This window comes from Mus pahari, chromosome 3, assembly GCF_900095145.1.
Source record: "Mus pahari chromosome 3, PAHARI_EIJ_v1.1, whole genome shotgun sequence".
NCBI classification, from domain to species: Eukaryota; Metazoa; Chordata; class Mammalia; order Rodentia; family Muridae; genus Mus; species Mus pahari.
The window spans coordinates 150809414-150827014 of NC_034592.1; the positions used below are offsets into that span (position 1 = coordinate 150809414).

Below are 17601 nucleotides of genomic sequence, written 5' to 3' on the forward strand. Positions count from 1 at the left end.
AGCCTCTGCAGTGAGCACCAGCCCCTGCAGTGAGTGAGCACCAGCCTCTGCAGTGAGCACCAGCCTCTGCAGTGAGCACCAGCCCCTGCAGTGAGCACCAGCCCCTGCAGTGAGTGAGCACCAGCCTCTGCGGTGAGTGAGCACCAGCCCCTACAGTGAGCACCAGCCTCTGTAGTGAGTGAGCACCAGCCCCTGCAGTGAGTGAGCACCAGCCTCTGCAGTGAGTGAGCACCAGCCTCTGCGGTGAGCACCAGCCTCTGCGGTGAGCACCAGCCTCTGCGGTGAGCACCGGCGCCCCTACAGTGAGCACCAGCCTCTGCGGTGAGTGAGCACCAGCCTCTGCAGTGAGCACCAGCCTCTGCAGTGAGCACCAGCCTCTGCAGTGAGCACTGGCCGCTGGACATTTCACAGGCATCCACCCCACCACATTAGTTTATACAACAGAATGCCTATTCGTCCGGACTTTTGGAAAAACAGCCAGCAGGGAGTGTCCTTCCAGCTTCTCTGGGACAGCAGAGTCACAGGGCCACAGATGGGACCTATTTGTTAGCTCACAGGAGGCAGTTTAGTGCAAAGCACCACATGCAACAGTCCTGCCCTAGACCCGAGCTGGATGCCCACACTGGCTGCAATGTGACCCAGGGGCTCTCCGCTCTGCTCGCCTGCCCAGAGATCTAGTTTCAGAGCAGTGTAGAGGACAAAACAGACATCGGCCCAAGTGGGCAAGCTTTAAAGCTAAGGACCTGAACAGACACCCGTCTCACCCAACCCCAGGTGTCTTCTCCTCCACCCACAGACAGATGGATGGGCAAAGCAGGCCCAGCTCTTCCTTTATAAACGGTCTCAAGGTGACTGGATCCCCAGATCAATAAAAAATTAAAGAGGTGTCAAAAACACCACGGGAAGGAGCCAAGTTGATGGTTTCATCATTCCCCAAGACGCAGGCCCTTCTCCAGGTGCGAAAACCGAGTCGAAGGCGTCCAGGGTAAGAGACAAGTCCAGCAGTGTGGTAGGGTCTACAGCCTAAAGGACCCAAAACCCAAACAGCAGCTCTGTGGGATGGAGGGGAGAAAAGCTACAGACTCTTCACAAAAGAGGCATGGGGTAGGAGCTAGCGCCCTGGGAAAACAGAACTCCCTCCCGGCTAGCTGTCCACAGTGTATTTACCAACTCGGATAAAAGAACAGAGAAAGCACAGAAGGAAGATTCGGCTAGCTGCTGGCCAGTCGGTTCCTAGCCTTCAGCCACTAACTTGCTTTTGGGTGGGTTTGCTTTTCCATAGAGCCATAGGCTAGAGCTAGAGCAGGTATTTGAGGGGAATAAATAGGTATTTATATATTACAAATGCACTGTGGTTTCGAGAAAGCAGCCGGGGGGAGGAGGAGGCTGTTCAGCAGAGCCATGTGAGTCGTAATGAAAGACTCTGGTGTGCATGGGCAAGGGCCATTTTGGTTCTCCATGCTGGACACTGGGTACCCCATGGTGGGCATAGGGTTCTTCATGTTGGGTGCTCATGGAGAATCTGTTACTCTGGCATAAAGGCTGAGGGGGAGCAGCCATTCAGGGACAGACTTTCTGTATCTTGGTGTCTCTTGACCTCCAAAGCCAAGGGCCCATCTTCTGCAAACACCTGCCCTGCAGAATCCCAGAGAGAGGCAGTGCTTGCCTAAGGCTGGCGGCAGCAGCTGGAAGGCGGCTTTATCATGTGAGCCAGCAGCAGGCGCACACAGAGAACAGTCTGGAAGGTCTAAGTGGCACAGCAGTGGTCGGGAGGGGTAGGGTGGAGGTGCACCGAAGGACAGAGCTGAGCCACTGCAGGGAAAGCCACTCAGACCCACTTTGAGCTCAGGTAAGCCATCTGCCAACAGTAGCCCTCGCCAGCTCTGTGGGTTTAAACGTCTGGGCACAGGTGAGGTTTTCTGAACCTGGGAACTTTCTAAGGAGGCTTTTCTGAATTGACAAGAGGAAGCCTGGCAGGATGAGAGGGATTCAGGCTGAGTCAACCTCAAGGCTCGTTTTTTCAAAGCCCAGCGGACTGTACTGCTGTTGCTGTTGCTGCTGCTGCTGCTGGGGGTGGGGGTGGGGGAGGGGCAGAAGGATCTGACCAATGCTTGAGGATCCCTGTCTGAGGGCTGGGGGGGAGGGTCAGTGGGTAATGAATGCACTTTCGGTGCAAGCATGAAGATGTGAGTACGTGTACACACACACACACACACACACACACACACACACGCACAAACACTATTGGGAAGCTCCCATTTTTCTTTTTCCGATAACCTTGAGACTTGGAAGCCATTTTCACCACAGTGAGGAAGGAAGCCCAACCAGAACCTGTAGACCCAACAGGCCCCGAACTGAGCTCAGACTTGAGAACCAGAACCGGCCCTGCTTGGCATGGGATAAGTGTGTAGGGCACCCTGTCCTCCATGCTTGTGGCAGAGAGTGACCTTCCAGTGTCTGTGCACAGGGATGTGTGCTGCTTCTTCTGCAGGAAGGGAAGGGACTGGATCAGCATCTGTCCCAACCACATGCAGAAGTCCCAGGGTGAGTGACACTGTCCCTGAGGCACTGGGACTAATTCTCTACAAGGAAAGGGGTGAAAAAAAGCCCTCTATATATTGCAGGTCCCTTCCCATATGCAGCAGAGGGTTGTGGTCCATAAACACAGTCTGTTTACGATGCCTGAATCCCATGGCTCAGTGACTAAGAAAACAACGTAAAAGTGGGAAAAGGACTAAGAACATGGCTCAGAGGTAGGCCGCTTGTCTAGCACACGCAAGTCTCTGCGTGTCAACCCCAGTACCAGGCCCATACACAAAGCATTCTGCAGAGATTCAGGCTGTAACTTCGGGGTGACCCATTTGTGTACTCGATTTTGGGGGTTGGCGATAATACAGTCCGATATTTAAATGGAGTGGACAATACTCAGTTTTCATCCAGCCAATGTCTCCTGTCCATGCTTTTCCTATGAAGAACAAGAGCTGAAGCGGCTTTCAAACTGGTGTTTGCCATCCCAGGACACTCTTACTCACATGTGTGCACAGCGTAGGCTGTCCCCACAGGTCCCCTCCAGGTTCCAGCCAGCAGCAGACCACATCCTCTCTCCCCAGGAGGGAGAAAGACATCAAGGGTGTCTGTTGAGTTGGGCCCCAGCTCCTTCTGCCCCCACAGTCTCCTTCCTGTGGCTAAGACCCAACCAAGGGCATGACCATGTCCCCAGGGTCTGCGGTGGGCTTGGTGGTGAGCTGGCCTGATGACCCCTAAACCACAGTTCATCTGCGGTATCACCATGGCTCCCAGGAGGAGTCACCAGTGATAACAGTCACTTCTGAGTCCCCCTTGGCTTCGCTCCCAATGACCTACGGAGCCCAGAACCACCCTGCGTTCACACCGAGGAAGTGGTAGAGGTGACCTACACTCTTGTCCTACTTTGGCACTTCGAGATGCATCTCGAACAACCCAACTCAGGGGAAAGGCGCTCAACTCGGTTCCATCTCCACCCGCAAGGGATTTGCCTTCAACAAAACTGGCCGTGTCCCTACGAATGCTTCGTGTTACCTAAACATGCAAACCTGGGAAGTAACTTAATTCATAAACTAGGCCACCGACAGTAAAAGGATCATTATAGGAAAAACTGTGTAAAAACGATGTCTTTCCAGAATTTTCCAACATTTTGGACTAAGGCTGGACAGGAGTACCTGAAACAGAAGGATGGGAACCAACAGCTAAGGGAGGTGACCATGAACCTCTGATTGTCTTGGAAATGACACATGAGCTTGACTCTCTCCTTCCAACTCTTGCCTCCCTAGCATCTGTTTCTCAAAGGCGGCCAGAGTCGTCTTCTCCAAGCATACCTAGATCACTGCTGCAGAAAACCCCCAACAGACCCTGCTGCTCTGACCTCAAGGCCACCAGGCCTTCTGTTCTCACGTCCCCAAATGCTCTTCCTTTAGACCCTCCTGGGGCTGTGCCCACCCCACCCCATGGCTGCCCTCCAGTTCTGAACCTGTGTGACTGCCCCACTTGTCATGATATACTCCCCTAGACACTGGCATCTACACTTATATCCAGCCTTATAACAAAGGAACAAATCCCATAACAAAAATGCCCCCACGTACAGGGCTTCGCGACCTGCCCCCCTCCCACCCCCAAAGCCCGGAGCAGTGGCTGGCTCAGGAGGCAGCCAGCAAAAAACCTGGGGATCTGGGCATGAACAGTGGGAGAGATCAGGGAGTCAAGAACAGAGGGGAAGGAAGGGTGAAGACAGGGGAGCAGGAGAGGATGGAGAAGGGACAGGAAGAGACTCGGTTACTGGACCAGCTGCCCTGTGCGACCTGAAACATCCAGTAAAATACAGAGCTTCAGGAAGGGAGATAGATTCCAGAAGGGTTTACAGGCAGGAGAATGCAGGTCAGTGTGTGCAGACCACATGTCAAGGGTGGATGAGGGAGACCCGCTGTCCCTGGAATGTCACATTTCCCATTTCAAGGAAACGTTTGTAAGCATTTTAACCATCAAAGTGAAAAAGCAGATGAACTCTCAGCCCAAGGAAGAACAGGCTCAGAAAGGCCTCAAGAGCATGCAGGAATGCAGCCCAGAAGAGGGGCACGTGGCGGGTCACGTGGCCATGGGCCAAGTGTGGAAGCATGAGGCGGGGGCGGGGGGAGACGGGGACACATGGGCCCAAGGGAGAGGCAGAGCAAACTTCTGAAGCCAATGCTTGCCTCTATGCAGAGACCAGGCCTTGTGTCCACTGTATCCCTGATCACACACTGTAGGTATGTAGCCCATGTTCTGGGCAGCCAGTTCTGACTTCAGTGGGAGAGAATCCTTTAAATGACAGCTAGAAGGAAAGGAACCACACCCAGTCACGCTCAGGCAGACGGAAGCATGTCTTGAGTCCACCTGTCTACAATAAACCCCAAACAATAGAATTCATAACCCTGCACTGCAGAGGGATTTGTGGGACCCTTCCCCCTGTGCAGGACCAGGAGGACTGAGAGCCTCGGTAATCAAGAGCCAAACTGTGCCCGAATCTCACCTCGGAGCACAGCCATCCACACTGAACAGAACCTTGGGAACAGGGTGAGCCAAGCGCCAAACATAAACTGGCCAGTGACACCTTGCTGCTTTGGGGACACATGACTCAGGCCCGGGAGGGCGTGGAGAGGATAAAGCCTAAATGGAGACACCTGAATGGTGTCTGGGACCAGTGCTGGGCTTCAGGCCAGTCCTGCTGCGGGCCACACCTCCAGGACTGGGGGGGGGGTGGTGGTGGTGGTGGTGGTGGAAGACGGAAGACCACAGGAATGGCTCCCTTCAGAGTGTCTAACTCATTCTGCTGTCTAAGAAGTGCCAAGGGACCTCCTGATCTTACAGATTTTTCATGTCAACTGGGACCGTCAAGGTTCTGAGATGTCCCGCAACAACCCAACCTTTTCACCTTGTAAAGCCAGAGACTGTTCCAACAGGGGATTTTCACCAATCACAGCATGGAGTTGGGGTCATGGGGGGGGGGGACATACACTGTGGAGAAGATACTGAAGAAAAGAATCGTGCAGTGGAAGCCATCAAATCCCCGAGGGTTGAGCCATGTTGGAGGATGGAGGCTCACCCCAACACACCTGTGAGCCTGCCTGGGTCTGGAAGGCCACCTCTGGAAGCCCCACAGGGTCCCCAAGCCCAGCTGCTTCCTCTGTGACAGGAGCCATCCCATCCATAGACCTGGGGATGAGGCAGACACTGGTGACCACCTCTGACCCACCAAGGAATATACCTGCAGTTCTATAACCGAGGTGATTAGCATTCATCTTTAAGGAAAGATGACCAAGATGACCAGAAAGGTGGGAGTGGGAGGGGTCGGCACATCTCTGTTCCCAGGGACCAAACCAACACCTCCCAGAGGCTGCTGGGAAGCACCTGCCCTGTTCAGACACTAATCTCGTTGCCTCCAATGGGGTCAGCCCCCCACCTCCACATGGAATGGAATAAGGCTGGTTACACCTGGGGTTCTGGACGCTGCTATCGGAGCTGGAGCTGGGGACAGGGGCAGCTGGCCACTTGGCGTTTCCTCTCAATTCTGAACCCTTCATCCCAGATTCCTCATCGTCTGGAACTTCGAAGGGAAGGAAAGTTTCCTCTACCTGTCCCACCCTCGACGCCTTCCAGGTACCCCTTGCTTATCTCAAGAGTGTGGCCTTCCTCTGAGAGCCCAACAACCCCTGTCACAACTGCTTTGACAGCTATGCCTCTGGCCAGGCTATGTGCCCACAAGCAGGGGGACCCCTCCAGACCAAGCCTTTCCCCATCCTCTTCCTGGCCCTGCCTCCCTATCAGCTGAGCTCCACACAGCGGAAGCCCGTTGCTACCCTCTCTCAATGGTCTCTGTGTCCTGGCAGCACGTGGCAGAGCTGCCCACAGCCCCCATTCATGGTCCTGATAGAGCCCCTTTCAAGGATTGTGTTCTCGCCTTGGTCTCCGCCCCTCCCCGTGCACACAAGAGAGCCATAAAGTGGGATTTTCCTCTATGGGAAAGAAAGAAGGCTCTTCTCCCTTCCTTTCTGCTTTCCTGCCCTCCGTCTAAATGTGGTCACGGAAGGAGAGTATGGAAGTGGTAAAACAGACCCAGTTCATGACCTCAGGGGACACCCCGGTGGCCAGAACTCCCTTCATTGGCCTTTCCTACTGAGTGGCGGAAGGGGACACCTGTGACTGCTAGCACCTACCACTACGCTCCCACAGGGAGACGGTGGTGTTATCTTAAAGATTATCTTATCCTCAGCCCTCAAGTTAAAACGGAGGTACTGAGGCATAGGAGGTGGCAGGGTACATGGGGACTTCCAGGATGGGGACACTGAGCGAGCACAGCTCTTCTTACCGTCATCCAGGTAGGTCTGGTCCAGGTTCTGTTCCTGCTTGACTGTCACTCCCGTGGGCAGAGCTTCCTTCTGGTCACTGGGTCCGTTTTTGGCAGCTCTTTGGCTCTGGGCAGTCTGTTGTTGGATGACCGTGGGGTAGGCGCCCGGGCTCAGCCTCTGACCTTGGCTGATGGGAGGTGGACCAGGCCTGGCAGAGCTGGGGCCGAAGTTTTCACAGTACATGATATGCTGGAACTCCTGGTGCCCCCCACCGCGAAGCTGCTGGTTGGTGGGTGAGTAGTGGATCACGGGTGAGGCCTGCTGGCTGGCCGAGGATGTGTGTGGCAGGGTGGAGCCCTGCCCTTGCCCCTGAGAACCAGCGTGCACCAGCACAGACCGGTGGGCATCAGCCAGACCCAAGGGTGCTGCCAGGAGGGACGGCTGCTGGTAGCCCAGCAGGCCGGGACTCAGGCTCTTGCTTCTCTGGTAGAGGGCGGCTGCGGGGCTCTGCTGTTGGTAGCGAGCATCGGGAGATGAGAGCCCCGAGCGGAACTGTTGGCAGGGGGCCATGGTAGCCACAAGACAGGAGGGAGACTCGGCCAGCATTGGATGCTGTGGGTAATATGGCTGACTCCCCAGGCCTCCATGGGCGGGGCTGCAGATCAAAGATGGTTCATATTCATCGCTGGGCTCTGTCTTGATGGCGGGGACTGTGGGAGAGAAGAGCACGGGCTGAGGCGAATCGCGGTGACCGTGGATGTGTGCCGAGGGGAAGGAAAAGCAAGCCTGGCTTTGGGAAGCCTTGTGGGTGGGAGCATGGCCGGTCTCTTATCCTTGGGCTACAAGATCCCCTCTGGGATTGTCTTCAGGTGACACTTGACCTTGAGATGCCCTCGAACTACAGGCTTCCCCGGCTGTGGACAGGAGGAAGCTAGGCTTGCCCTTACTGACATCTGCACAGCCTTGTCTCTCAGGGTGGAAGAGGAGAGGAGAAAGCTTGTGGGGACCCCCACCTCCTCTTGACCCCATCATCTCCCTGCTGGACAAGCTGACAGGATCTGGGATCAGTTGGAGATAAACCTCTGGGTATGTCTGGGAAGGACTTTCTATTTAGGGTGAATGTGAAGACACCCCCCCCCCCAGGTCCCTGAACAAAGGCAGCAACAGTCCATGGGCTGCTGGATCCTGGACCGAAGGAAAGGGAGAAAAGGAGCTACGCAGAAGCATTCTTGTCTCTGCTTCCTGACTGATGTGCCCGTGAGCAGCCGCCTCGCACTCCAGAGCCTTTCCCGCCATGGAAGGCTATAACCACACTGAGAGTCAGGGGGAACCTTTCACCTGTCCCTTAAGTTACTTCTGTCAGGTGCTGGTCATAGCAATGAGAAAAGTGGCTACCAACCTGCCCCAAATCCTGCTTAAGCATCACAGGGTCCGAGAGGGAGGGACAACTACACAAACAGGTGACAGGATTGTCTCCAAGTATAAGTGGGACCGCCTCCTGAGGGTCAGAGTCGGAAGAGGCAAGCAGAAGCCTGATTCTGACTCAAGGTCCCCAAGATGACTTGTGGAAATGCCTTTCAAGGGCCAGCATCTCCATCCTGGACTGCTAGGGACCTGAGGGTTTGGGCCTTGCTGGGGTCCTGTTCCATCAGCCAAGCCTTGAGGCTCAGTTCGGGGAGGTCTTGCTAACGCAGGCTCAGGGAAAACACACCAGAAAGCAGGCTCCATGCTAACGGGACTGCTGCACATGAAGGGTGGTGTGAGGCTCTCCTGCAGGCTATGCAAGGCTCTCCTAGGGCCCGGGAACCCCCCCCCCCAGTGCTCCTGACAGGAAGTCACTCACATTGGCCCTCAATGACATCCTCATAGGCCCAAGCCTGCCATGCAGCCTGATGAGGCTGAGCCCACCAAGGCCTGACATGTGGACCAGTCGGAGGACAGCGGTGCACTAGGGATTTTGGGGCTGGGATTACAAGACTACAGGCCACTAAATCTTCCCTAACCCGTTGGGTGGCAGCGGGGGTCAGGGTAGAGGCTTACCCAAGGGTGAGCCTTCTCACCCTTTCCCAATGTGTCCCCTATAGTCACCAAACCCACGAGTCACTTTACAGTTTTCTCTGGAAGCACTCTGTGAAGTTAGCTCCACTTTCTCTGGCTTACAAAGTTCATGAATGGGACCCGGTTTGGCTGCACCCCAAATAACTCCACCCCACCCATGTGGGGCCAGTCAAGGCCCCTGAGAGCATGTCTACCTTACCCTGAATGTGACCCAACCCATGACAAAGAGGAGCCGCAAGAGCCACCCGCTTAGCTGTCTGTAAATGCCCTTACCCACCACCAGGAAACCGTGGATGGTGCCGTCTGACACGAGAGCCACCCGCTTAGCTGTCTGTAAATGCCCTTACCCACCACCAGGAAACCGTGGATGGTGCCGTCTGACANNAGAGCCACCCGCTTAGCTGTCTGTAAATGCCCTTACCCACCACCAGGAAACCGTGGATGGTGCCGTCTGACANNAGAGCCACCCGCTTAGCTGTCTGTAAATGCCCTTACCCACCACCAGGAAACCGTGGATGNTGCCNTCTGACACAAGAGACAACAGGTTGGTAGGGAGGGAGTCGCTTTGCCCAGGTAACTCAGAGGGGAGCAGAGTGTGGGCATCATGAGTGGCCGTGGGGGAGAATGTCTCACCTGGGTGGTAGGTAAAGTGCTGTGGCTGACTTCGTTTCCTCTTCCCATTGATGACGTAGAAGTTGACTTTCACGGGCACGCGGATGTGCTTGTTCCGATACTCGGGGATCTCAACAAAAAGCATGTTCTAGAAGGAAGCAGTTGGCATGCTCCTGACCACACGTAGCGTGCCTGGCTTCCCACCCAGATCCTGAGTGTGTCCACCCAGCCCACCCCACGGCAGGCAGGCGGGCTTTGTGCCCCACATTTGCGGGGACATCTGATTGAAGGGGATTTAACTTTTCATACCAGCAAGAGAAGCCGATCTAGCAAAGTGTGTGGAGATGTCACCGTCACACACCAGAGGGCCTGGGCTCTGTGAGTGCCCGGTGAGACTAAGTTCAGTCTGTACTTGCTAAGAAACTCTGATTTCAGTGTGGGGGGGAGCGAGGGATGGAGATCGGGGAGGAGGGGAGGGTAGGAACAGGTGGGGGTGGAGAGAAGGGAAGGAGAGAGGAAGGGAGGGAGAGCAGGGGACAGAGACCTCAGTGGGGGCACTGAGCTCTGGTGGCTTACAGGCTGGCTCTTGTCTTTATCCACCGTAGCTTCCATCTCCCAAATCTGCTGCCCATCTGGAGAAGACAAAAACAGCCTCTGAAGGGACAGGAACAGCCCAGGGTGATCCAGCAACCCACGGTCTCCACCGTGTCCCTTTAGCAGTGCATGTCAGTGTGTGTGTGTGTGTGTGTGTGTGTGTGTGTGTGTATGATGGGGGTGTGCATGTGTGTATTTGTGTATGTGATGGGTGTGTGTGCATGTGTGTATATGTGTGTGTGCAGATGTGTGTGTGTGAGATGGGTGTGTGTGTATATATGTGTATATGTTTGTACATGTGTATATGTGTGTGTATTGTGTATATGTGCACGTGTCTTTATGTGTGTGCATGTGTGTGTGATTGTGTGTATATGTGTGTGTGTGTATGTGGGGGGAGAAGAGAGAGAGGGAAAGGGAGAGAAAAATGTGTATATGTGAAAGAGTTGGGGTGTGTGAATATGTGTACGAGTGTGTATATGCATGTTTATCTGTGTCTGTGTATGTGAGTGTATATGTTTGTGTGCATTTGTGTCTATGTGTTTGCGTGTACTTGTGTGTATGTGTGTGAATGTGCGTGTGAGAAAGTTGTGTGTGTGTGTGTGTAAGAGAGAGAGCTGTCTGCATATTCCAAAGCTCTTTTGTTGGAGTCGCGTGTTCCAGGAGAACTTAGCATTAGAAGGGTAAGAAGTCGGCCGGGCGTGGTGGCGCAGCCTTTAATCCCAGCACTCGGGAGGCAGAGGCTGGCGGATATCTGAGTTCGAGGCCAGCCTGGTCTACAGAGTGAGTTCCAGGACAGCCAGAGCTACACAGAGAAGTCAGAGCAGCCACAGACTCTGCCACTGTAATCTTGTCCAATCCAAATGCCCCTTTCTCTTCCTTAAAATAAAGTCGCCGTTCTCCATGGCACCTGATTACACTGATCTTTGTGGCACCTCTACTCCATACCCAAAAGGCCCTCAATCCCACGGCTGACTCAGGAGCCTCACTATAGTCCCGGCTTGTCCCCAGTGTCCCCATCATCATCAGTGGTTCAGCTTTATCTCTCTCTAAGTCACCACCGAGCAGGTGGCCTGAGGGTGCCTGACTCATGGGTCACCAGGAGGTGAGAAAACCCCCAAGCCCACCCGCATCTTCACTGCGCTCCCGAGAGTCATGACAGCAGATGACATGGCTCTGCTAGGCAGTGGCTTCTCCCTCTCAGGAGCAGAGGGCCGTTGATTCCCTGAGTCTGAGGCCAGCAAACAGGGCCAAACAAAACTCTTTATTTTCAAATTATAGATTTCTCTCCTGACCACCTACACTGACCGCTAGGCCGTTTTCACTCAAACAAAACATTTCCGTGAGGGCTTCCAGGGTGTTTGTGGAGCGTGAATGCTGAAGGATATTAAATGGTTTTATGAGAAAGGGAACTTTCTCCAAGCTAGTAAACGGTGGGAAGGTGCTGAGTCAGCACGCACTGGGTTCCTCGACCCTGCTCACTACAGTGACACAGAACACACCCCAACATCGGGCCTCAGATCTCCCTCTTTCTGGAGCAAAGCTATTAGTGTCTGCTGTAATCGCATAGCTCTGAGCGTGGGCCAGAAAATGTGGGCTGTGAACAGCATTTGAACTTAGTGGCCCAGGAAACCTCCATCCCCCCCCCAAAAAAAAACTAACAAAACCCCTGTAATTGCTACAGAACAGGTGTGACTGGGGGTTCTCACAGCAAGGGATAAGCCAGAGTACTTGGTAACAGCCAAGGCTCTCTCTTGGCCTTCAGTGAGGTGCAATTCTCAACTTGAACTCTAGTATCTAAAAGGTCATGTATGGCCACATTTGTGCCTGAGCCCCAGTGCTGTAGTGAGTGACTACAGAAGGCTCACTGGGGCTTACCAGTGCCAGCCTAGCTCTAGGCTCAGTGAGAGACCCCAGCTCAAAAGTATAAGGTTTCAGCATGTCCTCCTCCGGCCCATGCTCAGGCACACACAGATGTACACACCCACGCATACATCACTCCCAAAGTAAGGTGGAGAAGGATACAGGAGGACGCCCAACATCAACCTCTGACCTTCACATGCACACATACAGATGCGTCTGATCACAAACACATTACAATACCACAGAAAGAGAGGTCGGAGGGAGAGAGGGAGGGAGAGAGGGAGAGAGGGAGAGAGGGAGAGAGGGAGGGAGGGAGGGAGGGAGGGAGAGAGGGAGAGAGGGAGAGAGGGAGAGAGGGAGAGAGGGAGGGAGGGAGGGAGGGAGGGAGGGAGGGAGAGAGGGAGAGAGGGAGAGAGGGAGAGAGGGAGGGAGGGAGGGAGAGAGGGAGAGAGGGAGGATAGCTAAAGCCATCAAAATCCAGCTCTGCAATGTGCAAAGATCCAGACAGAACGTGTCAGGGTCATCTCTGTTCTCATGTGAGATGGGTCCAAGGTCACTGACCGAGACCCAGGCTACTCAGCCAGGCTCCGTGGGTTCCAACCTGGCTCACTAACTGCATGGTGAATGCTGAGCCAGATGCCCACACGGAAGCTGTAAGGGTTTCCCCTCCTGCCCGGCCTCAGTCCTGAGGCTAATTCCACATGAGCCTCACTGTTTTGAGGAGCACTTGGGAGGCTGAGCCAGCCTTGGCTACAGAGCGACTCTCGAGAAACAGACAAAAAAGACAGACGTGGAAGAAAGGAGGTGGTTGGGTGGGTTTCCAAAGCTCATCCTTGAGAGGTTCAGACAGAATTCCTTGAAAAACTGTCAAGTGGGCTTGACACCGGCTTCCAGCCCATCTCCCACCCTTGATTGGTGGCAGAGGAAATACTGACATGAAGAACAGCAGTGTTCATGAACGGGTATCGCCCATGGGTTACGACAGATAAGCTCTTTGGGTCTATGGACCCAGGAGAAAAGGGTGTGGCCGCCCACTGAGACATGGCCAACAAGAGCTTGAATACAGCCTAGAGCTTGAATCAGCTCAGCACCATCAGAAGGGAACCTAGGGCTCAAAGGAAGTTTGTGTAAAGATAAAAGCTATTGGGTACAATCTGCCCAACCACGTAGCAACGGAGAGGTTTCCAGGAGACCAGCAGAGGAAGGCTGAGAAAGGACATCTCTAGGCAGGACCTTGCAGTCACCCCCACAGTCATGGTGGATGTATTAGCCTCTCTCAAAGCCGCTTGCTTCCTGCATCCCTTGGCACTACCACAGTCCTCAAGGTCCCGTATATCCCAACTGCTGCCCTGGCTGCTTGAGGTACCGAGCATTCTCAACTAACTCTTAATGCCTGCCCTGGTTCCAACATTGCTTGTCCCTCAGGTTGCAATCTGCTCCTCCATATGCTTCCCATAAGGGCCGCTTGGGCTGGGCACGCCCATGTGTCATTTCATCCCTCAGAACAGCTCCTGTTCTTAAAGACATGGGTATCCTGAGGATGCTGCTATGCTAGGCAGGGCCTCTGGACCTGGTGGTGAGGACTGTGGGAAGAATGTAGGTATTGGGGGAAATGCCTGCCCACTCCAGTGCACTGGCAGGCCTGGTGTGACACACCATCTAGAATACTTTTTGGAAATGCCTTGTAACAGTGCCAATTCTCTGTCCCCTGTGGTGCTCAGCCATTTTATCCCAAACTTTGCAACAAATAGACCTGGCCTGAAATCCTCACTTGCTGCAATGAGGTAGGAGGCCTTGGATAAGATATTGTGTCTCTCTGTCTCCAGTTTAAAACACGAGATTATTAGAACATTCACATCTCCTAGTGAATGTATAGATCATGGCATAGGAGCCTGGTAGATATTCAGTCGGGGATGCTATTTGAACATGGGCTTGTATCGCAACACAAGTTAAAAGTGAAAACGCACATATTTTAAAGTCAGAGACCAACAGGGATTCTCTGTTTGCAATTATGAACCTCTACCTGCAGGGTGTGGCTGGAATCTACAAAGAAATGATGTTGAGGTGGGGTCTCTTCCAGGAGATGGTAACATGGCTCCCTGCTGCTTTGCTTTGAAAAAATGGGTCTTTTTAGAGGACTGGAGAGACAGCTCAGTGTTTGGAAGTACTCACTGCTCTTGCAGAGGCCCCAGGTTCCATTCTCAGCACTCACAGGGCAGCTCACAACTGCCTGTGAGTCCAGCTCCAGGGGACATAACACCCCCTTCTGGTCTCTGTGGGTACTGCACTCACAAGGTGTACATACACATACATAACTAAAACAAATAGATCTTTAATATATAGAAAGTATTTTAATGGGTCTTTTCAAGCTGGGTGTCACAGCACACACCAGCAATCTCAGGCCTTGGGAAGGTAAGAATTTGGAGGGAAGAGAGAAAGGAAAAGGAGAAAGGGGAGTAAAGAGGAGGAGAGAAAAGACTGCATGCCGGAAAATCCAAGCTGACTAAAGCCAGAGTCTCCCTTCTGCCTTTTGACCCTTCAGGACCCAGAGGTTCAAAGTACAGGAGCGTGAGGACCCAGGCTGGCTCTGCATGCTCACTGAGCCTGCACACACACACTTCTGTGCAGAACAGCTAGCACCCCAGCGGGAAGCAAAAGCTGCGTCGGCCATCTTCTCTACTTAGCCTCATTACCCAGAAGGCTCAGTTAGAGGCTGGGCTCTAAAGAAAGGGTGTGGTTTGTTATGTGTCCAGCACCACCCCTTTGTCCCCCCTGTACCTCACACTCACAGGTGCACACGTCCTCGGGGCCAAGGGGAGGCATGGGGAGGCATGGGGATGTTATCCATGCCGAGTGCTACTCTCTCTTGAGGCAATGCCTTCAAATGCTTCCTTAAGGCTCACCTTAGGTTGAAGTCCTGCAGCCAGCACTAATTGCCTGTGTGGCTTCAAGAGGGAGCTAAGCCTCTCTGTGTTTTAATTTCCTCCCAGAATGGGCTGAGTATTAAAGTAGGCAGTTTAACAAAAAGGTCAGGCCAACATGGGTACCACCACCATTTTATTTTAGAGTTTGGGGTCTCACACCAGCCTCTAGGGAAAGAGAGTTGGCTGGGTCCCTATTTTAGGCTTTGGCGGATGGGGTCTTATGTTGCATTGTTTGCTTAATGAATAGAATGGCCGTGGGAGGGACTCACAGCTAAGGGCTGCCTGGGTCCATTGTGGCAGCCTGTAGCCAATAAAGAAAGAAAGGATGGACAAGTGGATGGATCCAAGGGTGGGTGTGTGGATTGACATAGAGCAAGTGGATGGGTATATGGACAGATACATAGGAGAATGGGGAGATGTATGGACTGGTAGGTGGATGGTGGATAGATGGATGGGTAAGTAGATGGGCAGGTGGATATATGGAAGGTTTGGTGAGTGGATAGGTGGATGAGTAGATGGATGGATGGATGGATGGATGGATGGGTGGGTAGGTGGGTGGGTGGGTGGGTGGATGGATGGGTGGGTGGGTAGGTGGGTGGGTGGGTGGGTGAATGGATGGATGGATGGATAGGTGGATGGATGCATGGATGCATGGGTAGTGGTTGGATGGGCAGGAGGATGGACAGACAGGTGGATGGATGGATGGATGGATGGATAAGTGGATGAATGGGTGGGTGAATGAATGGGTAGATGGATAGATGGGTGGGTAGATGGATGGGTGGATGGGTGGGTGGATGGACAGACAGGTGGATGGGTGGGTGGATGGATGGATAAGTGGATGAATGGGTGGGTGACTGAATGGGTAGATGGATAGATGGGTGGGTGGATGGATGGGTGGATGGGTGGGTGGATGGACAGACAGGTGGATGGGTGGGTGGATGGACAGACAGGTGGATGGATGGATGGATGGATGGATAAGTGGATGAATGGGTGGGTGAATGAATGAGTAGATGGGTGGGTTGTGGGTGGGTAGGTAGATGAATGGACGTGTGGTGGATAGATGGGTAGATAGAGGGATAGGGAGATATCAGTTATGCCAATACTAGGCAGTCCTTAGAATAAGGCATATCTATATTTTCCTAACAGGAAAACATATCGGTTTTATCAAAAAACAAACTGGCTTACAATTATACAGACCAGTATGTATGGCCTGACACTAACTTGAATGTCTATATACATGGTTGCTTGGACATAGGCAACTACAGGCACGGCGGAGCTGGTCTGTAGTCCCAGTGCTTGGCAGACAGCGGCAGGAGAATGGTGAGTTCCAGACCGGGTGAACCTGCATAGCTGGATCCCATCTCAAAGCCAAACACGAAAAACGGCAGGGAGCCTGGGTCCAAGTCACTCACAGGTGGCACCTCTGGCTGGGCTAGCTGAGGAGACACTGTAGCAACGCCTGCCTGCCTCCTCTCACTTATTTAAGACACACAGAATAGGATTCTGGCTCTAACCGGATTGCATTTCAATCTTTGTTTTTTGTTGTTGTTGTTGTTTATTTGTTTGTTTTAAATTGAGACAAAGACTCATGTAACTTGGACTGACTTCCAGCTCTGTATGTAAGTGAGGATAGCCTTGAACTCCTGACTCACCTGTTTCCTCCAACATGCTCGGGTTGCAGGCCTGCACCAGCACACACAATGTACGCTGTGCTGGAGATAAACCCATGGCTTTGTTCATGCTAGGAGAACTCTCTACCAACTGAGCTACATTCCAAAGTTCCTTAATATATTTTTTAACTAAAAAAAAAAATTCTCAGAAAAAAATGTATACAGTGACTACCTGCCTGTCCACAGGCACCCTTGGGACCACAACCACAGTAGCTAAGTGCTCAGCACAGACACTCCGGTGGCACCCACACCGCAGGCCCCATTTGGGTCTAAAGACAAGGAGAAGCATCCTCCCAGGACTTACACAGACTGGAACACAACACCTGGCCTCTCTCCAGAGCTCATGATAGAGACTCAAAGGTCTTTACTCTCCTGGGATGGGGACCTTGCCTCTGCCCCCATGCCTCCTGGTACTCACAGCCATGCCGCTTCTGCCCCCTGCTCCCCATGATGCCTGCAGCCACCCAGTCTTTTCCAACCTTCATATCACAGAGACTGTAGCTCCTCTCATGGAATGGAAGCTGGGGAAGGAGCGGGAAATGTGGGGCAAGGGAGAAGCATACAAGTCATGTGACAGCCCCCAGGGGACTTTCCAGTCTCAGCTCAGCATCTCCTACTTCCCAGTCCCCAACCTCACTGTAGACATGGCCCCTGTGGAACAGATCCGAGAGAAGATGCAGTGCGTGGTGGCTGCCATCCTGACATGAAATAAAGGGATTTGGTCTTTGGAGCAGATATTTGGGGAAACTCCCTTGGTCCAGAGGGATCTGGGCTTGGCGGCCAGCACAGAAAAGGCCCTTCTGGCCTTAGCCAGAAGGGAAAGAGAGGAGCCAAGAGCTCCTTTTGAGCAAAGAGGCTGGGGACAGAGGAGCCTTGGCAAGGCTGCAGGGAGAGGTGGGCGTGAGGGCTCAGCCCAGCAGACAGCACAGGCTTTGGGTATTCTTACTAGGCAATCTCATCAGAGGAAGGCAGGGAGTGATGGAAGGAGGGACAGAATGGATGGATGGAAGGCTGGAAGGAGGGGAG

The 17601-nt window shown here is 53.4% G+C and overlaps 1 protein-coding gene across 5 annotated transcripts in view; it reads right to left on the reverse strand.

Annotated features, from left to right (window-relative positions):
• Positions 1-17601, reverse strand: part of Nfatc2 (nuclear factor of activated T cells 2) — a 123712-nt gene that overhangs the window by 16338 nt on the left and 89773 nt on the right. For all 5 annotated transcript variants that reach the window (XM_021194624.2, XM_021194621.2, XM_021194619.2 and 2 more), the window contains exons 7-9: positions 10104-10159; positions 9549-9675; positions 6878-7567 (exon numbers count right to left, since the gene is read on the reverse strand). In XM_021194624.2, coding sequence (XP_021050283.1) covers positions 6878-7567; positions 9549-9675; positions 10104-10159 — 873 coding nt within the window. The remainder of the gene's footprint in view (positions 1-6877; positions 7568-9548; positions 9676-10103; positions 10160-17601) is intronic.